This window comes from Aegilops tauschii, chromosome 5 (assembly GCF_002575655.3).
Source record: "Aegilops tauschii subsp. strangulata cultivar AL8/78 chromosome 5, Aet v6.0, whole genome shotgun sequence".
NCBI lineage: Eukaryota > Viridiplantae > Streptophyta > Magnoliopsida > Poales > Poaceae > Aegilops > Aegilops tauschii.
In genome coordinates this window covers 140795772-140803753 of record NC_053039.3, presented here as the reverse complement: position 1 = coordinate 140803753, position 7982 = coordinate 140795772, and the positions used below count along the sequence as shown (strand labels likewise).

The window sequence follows — 7982 nt, the reverse complement described above, 5'->3', positions numbered from 1 at the left end:
CTAGAACAGTCCAACATGTTTGTTTCCGAAACATTAAGACTTCATTGAATTTTATTGCAATTATTTGAGCTCAGGAGCCAAGTTCATATCTCATCTTTCTTCTTCTATTTCGGCAGTAATCGGGTAAATGATTAGGAGGTACATAGAATTAAAGTCTAATGGGTAAGGACACTATTGTTGCTCTAGCCCCTTCCCTTCCCTATCTGGATCCTACTCCACGGCTGTAAGAAAACACGACTTTTCCTTAAAAAAGACTTTGCGCGACTTTCTCCAGTAAAAGCTTCACCTATGTCATGTTTGCTCTATAGTTGCACTTCAACGTCTCCTAACTCATACTCTTTGTATTGTAAAGAAAAAACTCCACGCTTCGTCAACTCCTCCAGATACTTATAATTGTGCATCAAGCCTGTAACCTTTGCATGAATAATTACAACATATACAAAAATATAACTTTTGTAATGATTGCCATATGTTGCATCTCTTTCCACATGGGATTTTCTCTCGACCTTGTGTTGCCTCCCCTATGCACATGGTGTCCCATCTCACAATCGTAGATACATGTTGTGAATTAGTAACAATTCTTGTTTCACATATCAGATGGATATTAAAAAGTTGCAACTTATTTCTACATTTCACTGTCAATTAGCACATCCAGGCACAAATCTTCTGCAAGTGGATGCTCACCGTAAATTAACAACATACTTGAGTTGCGGTTTGGACTTCTAACTGCAATTGCAAGCTAAAAATTGAATTGTATAGCAAACAGACCTTTTCTCGGCATACATCACATTTTCATGTATCCGTACAAATTATGACTCAAGCTATAGCTTGAACATTATCTTTGCAGGGCTCAGGCGGCTCCTGACCATATACAGCTTGAAAGACTAATTCACAAGGAGGAAGACTGAAAGTACTTGTACTGATCTACACATATGTTTACAAGATTATATGGCGTATATTATCTCTGCTGCTGTCGATGTCGACATCAAGGTATGTGTTAGTAAAAAAGATCCTTTAGATGAGATCATGGCACCCTAGAGATAGGTGAACATATAGTCCAAAATCAAGTACTGAACACCTAGTATTTTCTGCAATTTGAGCTCAGTATTTAGATGTTTGGCTGGAACTACAACTTCTGGAATTGCTAAGCCGAACGACTAACAACATATCTGAATTGTCATTGTGAAATGCAATTTATTGAGGTTAGATATACAAACAAATGCTCAACGTACAGAAGGCAATGCTTCTTGCAGGCAACCTTTGTTATATATATATATCGTTAGATTGCTGCTTAATAGAACAAACTTTCAGTCTCTTCTTACATTACATAAAGCAAGATTTGGCTGTAACGCCATGAAAACCAGTCACCTACTGCCTGGTACTTAAGCCAAAACTCTGTGCTTAGTAAGATCAGGATCTTCTGGCCTTTTTTTTTTGCATATTTCAGTTATCCTAAAAACAATCACATGCTGATTCTTATGCTTATTATAATTACCTTCCTTAGTGAGAAATACTTCTTTAAATGCAATATGGCTTATAAGATCAAGCATAATCGCTTTTTAAAATGCAATAGTATTGTCTCGCAAGTTAAACTATCCTGCAAAACAGACACCAAATCACTTCAGTATAAACACAAAAATGAATTGAAAGCAATGATCACCTCACATTCAGCGATTGTCGTGGTCATTCGGGTTGATGCCAAAGGAGAGGCACTGAAGGAATGCACGCCAGCGGGCGCATCAGACTCCTTACATTGGCTTCGCAATCGCAAGACATGCGAGCGTTGGAGCCGATAACTACAAAATTTGAAAGATAAGACGATTGTGCTGATGCCAGATCTCCGAAATTACTAGGACGACGAGCATTCTCCAATACATATTATCATATCCATCCTTAATAGAACTGCTCCTTTCCGTGGAACAGCTGTAGAAGACAAAATAATATATTATGCTACCTTTCTTCCAAGTATTCAACATTGCTCATTGTGTGCTAGTATATTAGGCACACCAAACTTAAATGAGAAGATAAATGGCAGCCATGAATCGAAAAAACATATATACTATAGCTTGAGCACACATTTATAAATAGTTCCAGGACAAACAAGAAGGAAGTAGACATGTTTGACTGAACACTTTGCTACATATGCACAGCGAACCTGAATTTGTGTACAACACCACCACGAATCTACAAATAGGCCATGGAATCATTTGTCAACCATAGTATGCCCTTCTTTTAGTTGTTTGCTTAATTAGAAAATATGTGAAACACAATATTGGCTCTGAAGATCTCGCCTCATCTATCTTCTGACCTAAAAGGGCATCAGACAATCACTACTTAAACATAACGGCCTATAGTATACCAGTCCCATGGGAAAACGGGTAGCCAAGCAGCTAGATTCATCTCCAGATTGGCGTGACGAGCGTGTGGCTCTTGAGGTGTAGTACAAGCAGCTTGAGTCCCATCTGCCTACCCATTTGATTTATATTGGACTGCAACTCTGCAAGACTGGCTTCTAGATCCTCGTCCCTTCTAGAGAGTTCGACTTGGGCGCATGAATTGAACTATGGTAACAAAAAAGTGAATTTTGGAGGCGGCACGGGTGGGAGGGATGAGGATTGGGAAGGAGAGGCAGTAGCCAAGCATAGCACCTCCACATGGGGCGCTTCAGTGATAGTGGGGAAGGAGGAGGTGGACTATGCGGAAGCGCCTCCGCCAAGGAAGCAACACATAGCCGGCGGCGGTCAGCGGCAGGAGACGGGGAAGGGGGTGGAGGAGATGGCGAAGGGTAAAGAGAATATTGGGGTAGCTGCAAATTTGCATGATGTGGAGTCACAGGCATTGCTGCAACCTTTTGGCCAGGAAAATTTAAGGAAGAGGAGAAGTGGAAAAACTCCACTTGTGGAAATAGAGGTAAGAAGAAGTGACAGAATTAAGAAAGACAATGCTGGTTACAAGAGAAATTCCTGCCCTAATAATAATTGTTTACCTTGCAATGCTGTCCCTCCCATCATCAAAAAATCAGTTGTTAAAAACTTCACTGCCTCTTTCTGTAAGGTTTCTGAGGGGGAACTGGAGGACATGCTGGCCAAGAAGCCCAAGAGAATGGAAGAGGAGGTTTTGGACAAGGTGCCCTTGGCCAAAGGAGAAGGACATGCTACCACCTCTTCTTAATGTTTAGGGACTCTTCTTGGAGTGTTGTGTGGTGGGATTGTGTTTGTAGTTCCACACCACTTAGTTTGTTGCTGCTTTTGCCAATTGTAAGACTTGGATCTTGGTGCTTTCTGAACCTTGTATGCCTGTGGCTGTACTTTCCTGCTAGTCCTTTCATGTGTCATCTTTGGTTGCTCTGCTGGAATTATGTTATGTTGTGGATCAGGGCATTATGCCAGCTTCTTTTCTTTTTGGAGGATGATCAAGTGATGGTGCTTGCTCTCTGGTACAAAATCTCAATTTGTTTCCATGAATAACAATAACAGAAACTGGAATATTCTAAATTGGAACATTAGAGGTATGAATTCCGAGGACAAATGCTTGGCTTTAAGACAGAAGATTGATGAGAGTGATTGTAATATTGTGTGCCTTCAAGAAACCAAAAGAGAGACCTTTGACACTGCCTACTTAAAAAAATTCTGCCCCTCTAGAATTAATAATTTTGCCTTCCTCCCCTCTGTTGGAGCTTCTGGGGGGCTACTAGTGGCCTGGAATGGCTCACAATTCTCTGGGGAAATCATTGCACAAAACAGGTTCTCACTTTCCATGCAGTTCACCAGTTTGCTTTCCAATCAGTCTTGGATTCTTTCAAATATCTATGGCCCATGTGACCCTCAAGACAAAATGGAGTTTATTAACTGGTTTCTAAATATTCACATGCCTGATGATGTTGACTGGATCTTAATGGGCGATTTCAACCTTATGAGGGCTCCATCAGATAGGAACAGACCTGGGGGAGATGTTAATGATATGTTTATGTTCAATGAGGCCATTAGTAACCAAGGTTTGGTTGAATTACCTTTGCATGGTAGAAAGTTCAGTTGGAGTAACATGCAGCATGATCCTTTGTTGGTCAAACTTGACTGGTTTTTCACTTCTGCCTCCTGGATGACTTCTTTCCCTAATACAATTGTACTACCACTTGCAAAACCTATATCTGATCACTTGCCCTGTGTAATTAAAATTGGTACTTCTATCCCAAAGGCAAGAGTATTCAGGTTTGAGAACTATTGGCTGCATCATTCTGATTTCAAACAAGTTGTTGCCTCTGCTTGGAGCATCCCAGTTGGAAACCTTGATTCTGTTAAGTCTTTGAATGCTAAGTTCAAGATTTTAAGAAGAGCTTTGAAGCTGTGGGCTAAATCTCTGTCCTGTCTGAAATCTACAATTGCAAAGTTAAATGAGCTCCTCTTCATGTGGGATTTCTTTGAGGAATTTAGAGAGCTGGATACTCATGAATGGAGCTGCAGGGCTATTCTTAAAGAACAACTGCTTATTTTACTGAGGAACCAACAGATTTATTGGAAGCAGAGAGGAAAAATCAAGGGGGTGAAGTTTGGAGATGAAAACACAAAAAAAATTCACACAAAAGCTTCCATCAATTACAGGCATAACCATATTGTTATTCTTCACAATGAGGACCAAATGGAGATCTCAGATCATGCTGGTAAAGCTGCTATTCTCTTGGATGCTTTCAAAAAAAGAATGGGCACATCCCAAGAAACCACAATGCACTTTGATCTAGTTTCTTTGTATGGGCAGAGACAGCATTCAGATATTTTTGCTAATCTGGAATTGCCTTTTACTGCTGAAGAAATTGAAGCTGTTGTCCATGATCTCCCAAATGACAAGTCTCCTGGCCCTGATGGTTTTAACAATGAGTTCCTCAAGTCTTGTTGGGATATTATTAAAGAAGATGTGCTCAAATTCATTTATGATTTTCATGCAGGGCACATCTCCCTTGAGAGTTTGAACACTTCTTTCATAACTCTCATTCCAAAGGGTAATTCTCCATTGACTGCAAATGATTTTAGGCCTATCTCTTTACTGAACAGCTGTCTGAAAATTGTTACTAAGCTGCTGGCAAATAGATTGCAAAAGGTGATTCTGAAATTGGTACACATCAACCAATATGGATTCCTTAAAGAAAGATATATTCATGACTGTTTGGGGTGGGCTTATGAGTATTTACACCAATGTCATAAGTCAAAGGAGGAAATCATTGTTCTGAAATTGGATTTTGAAAAGGCTTTTGACACCATTGAACATCAGGCTATGCTGGATATTTTAAAAGCAAAGGGCTTTGGGGACAGATGGCTTACATGGATCAAATTATTGTTTACTTCTGCATCTTCTACTATATTACTAAATGGTGTTCCTGGAAAAAAAATTATTGCCTTAGAGGTGTAAGGTAGGGGGATCCTCTGTCCCCTCTTCTCTTTGTGCTGGCTGCTGATCTACTTCAGACAATTCTCAATAAGGCAATGCACCTGGGTTTGGTAACTTCTCCCTTGCAAGTAGAGTCATGCCCTGATTTTCCAATTGTCCAGTATGCTGATGACACCTTGGTTATTCTGCAAGCAGATGCAAAGCAATTACATTGCCTCAAAGCCCTTCTCAATACTTTTGCTGATGCCACAGGCCTTAAAGTGAACTACAATAAATCAAGTATGATTCCAATAAATGTGCCAGAAGAGAAGATGGAGATTTTAATAAATAATTTTCATTGCAAGAAGGAATCTTTTCCAATCAAGTATTTGGGAGTACCCCTAGGCCTTCATAAGCCTACTGTTGAACAATGTTTTCCCCTTGTCACAAGACTGCAGAAGAAGATTGTGGGATTGTCCACCTTTATGACTTTGGCTGGGAGATTGTTGCTAGTGAAATCTGTCCTCAACTCTTTATTGATATATCTCATGGGATGCCTTGACATGCCTGTTACCATCAAAACCCAAGCCATAAAATACTTGAGACATTGTCTTTGGAGAGGCCCTGATTTGGAGGACCATAGACCTGCCATGGTGGCATGGAGTACTGTGTGTAGACCTAAAAATCAAGGTGGATTAGGAGTGATTGATATTTTTGTTCAGAATAAAGCATTGCTTCTCAAGAACCTGCATAAGTTCTACAACAGACACAATATTCCCTGGGTCAATCTGATTTGGGAATCTTACTACAGCAATGATTCTCTACCTGCTAATAGCTGGATGGGATCTTTTTGGTGGAAGGCAAACCTTAAGCTGATTGATAACTATAAGTCCTTGGCCAGATGCAACATAGGTGATGGAAAGAGTGCTTATTTTTGGACTGATCTTTGGCACTCACACTGCTTGCAAGACATGTTCCCCCACCTATTCTCATTTGTGAAAAACAAGGATGCTACTGTTCACACCATTCTCCAAACTGAATACTTAGAGGACCTATTTCATCTGCCTCTGACTGTGCAAGCTTTCCAGGAATTTGAGGCTATAGAGGACATCTGCATTGCTTTAAGGGCCTCTGATACTTTGGATTGCACAGATACATGGAGCTACATATGGGGAACTGAGCAATTCTCTGTGGCTAAGGCATACAAAGTGCTGATGGGAGTTAAAGCTGTACCACAGCAGTTCAATTGGATCTGGAGCAGTTCTTGTCAGCCAAAACGTAAGGTGTTCTTTTGGAGACTACTTCATGACAGGCTCAATACTAGAAATCTTCTGAGAAGGAAATCTTTTCAGCTGGGCAACTATAACTGTGCTGTCAACAATTGCCCACAGGAAGAGACTCTCCAACACCTTTTCTGGACTTTCCCTTTTGCTGCACAGTGTTGGGATCTGATCTGCCCTTCAAGGCAGGCAAATGTTTCAATCATGGAAGCTTTTCTTGATCTCAAGCAGAAACTTCATGTACTTTCCTTCATGGAGATAGTCATCCTTGCCTCTTGGGCTATTTGGATCTCCAGGAATAACATGATTTTCCAAGCAATTCAACCCAGCATTCAAAGGTGGAAAGCCATCTTCATGGAGGAGCTTTCTCTTCTCAGATTCAGAATTAAAAAGAGCTATGTTGGAGCATACTGTTTTTGGCTGGATAATCTTGTCCTGTAATCCTTGTTTCTTAGTTGTTAGTGTTTTTTTCTTTCCTCTTCCTTTTGTCTTCCTTCTTGGCATATCTCAAGCCTCTTTGTACTTTGGTTCCTTTCTAGGACCTTACTTTTTTTAGATTAATATAAACAAAAAAATTGCAGTGGGGTTTTTGCCCACTGTGTACAGTCAAAAAAAAGATGGCGAGGAGGAGGGGGTGTGGAGATGTTGGGCGCTGGGACTAATGCGCAGAGGAGGGGACAGGAGATGCGTCGCCGGCATGCTTGCCGAGGTCAGCATCGGAGAAGATGGGGATGGGGTGTAAGAGATGGACGAGAGGGCCATGGTGTTGGTGGGCCGTGTGGCTGAGAGGATGCATGAGAGGTTCCGGCGGCACACGGCGTCGACGGCAGCCACCGCGCCAGATCGGTTCCAGCGCTGCCGGCGGCATGCCTTTCCTGAGATGATTGGATAAAGTGGGCGTGGGGAAGAGATGGGGGCCATGGGGCTGAACGGGAAAGGCAGGGGGTTATCTGCAAATATGTGATGGAAGTGGCGGGCGTCTGTTTGCAAAATTGACCAGATTTCACCGTTTCCGTTAGATCAGATCGATCGGACGGTTGTGAATGTACGATGGCAGACACACCATCACCACCAACTCAGGTTTTTATAGTAGTAGAGATATATACCAATATACCCAAAAACCTTCGGGGAAGAGAATAGATCAGGAGTTCCGCCGCCACAAGCCTCTGTAGCCACCAAAAACCAATCAGGACCCTGTTCCGGCACCCTGCCGGAGGGGGGGTCCCTCACTGGTGGCCATCTTCATCATCCCGGCGCTCTCCATGACGAGGAGGGAGTAGTTCACCCTCGGGGCTGAGGGTATGTACCAGTAGCTATGTGTTTGATCTCTCTCTCTCTCTCTCT

The 7982-nt window shown here is 41.8% G+C and overlaps 1 protein-coding gene across 1 annotated transcript; it reads left to right on the top strand.

The window, feature by feature from the left end:
- Positions 1-2775: 2775 nt before the first annotated feature.
- On the top strand, positions 2776-7380 carry LOC109765257 (uncharacterized). The gene is made up of 6 exons (XM_020324043.1): positions 2776-2910; positions 3055-3126; positions 4195-5091; positions 6447-6587; positions 6798-6878; positions 7195-7380. Exons 1-6 carry the CDS (start codon positions 2776-2778, stop codon positions 7378-7380), a joined length of 1512 nt encoding a protein of 503 aa, XP_020179632.1.
- The last annotated feature ends 602 nt before the right edge of the window (positions 7381-7982 follow it).

What these genes read in the sequence shown, in the direction of transcription:
- LOC109765257 (XM_020324043.1), top strand. Translation starts at nt 2,776, where the DNA reads ATGGCGAAGGGTAAAGAGAATATTGGGGTAGCTGCAAATTTGCATGAT. An exon ending in AAGAGGAGGTTTTGGACAAG is followed by an intron (nt 3,127 to 4,194) that starts GTGCCCTTGGCC and finishes TCTATCCCAAAG; the next exon opens with GCAAGAGTATTCAGGTTTGA. An exon ending in ATCTCAAGCAGAAACTTCAT is followed by an intron (nt 6,879 to 7,194) that starts GTACTTTCCTTC and finishes TACTTTTTTTAG; the next exon opens with ATTAATATAAACAAAAAAAT.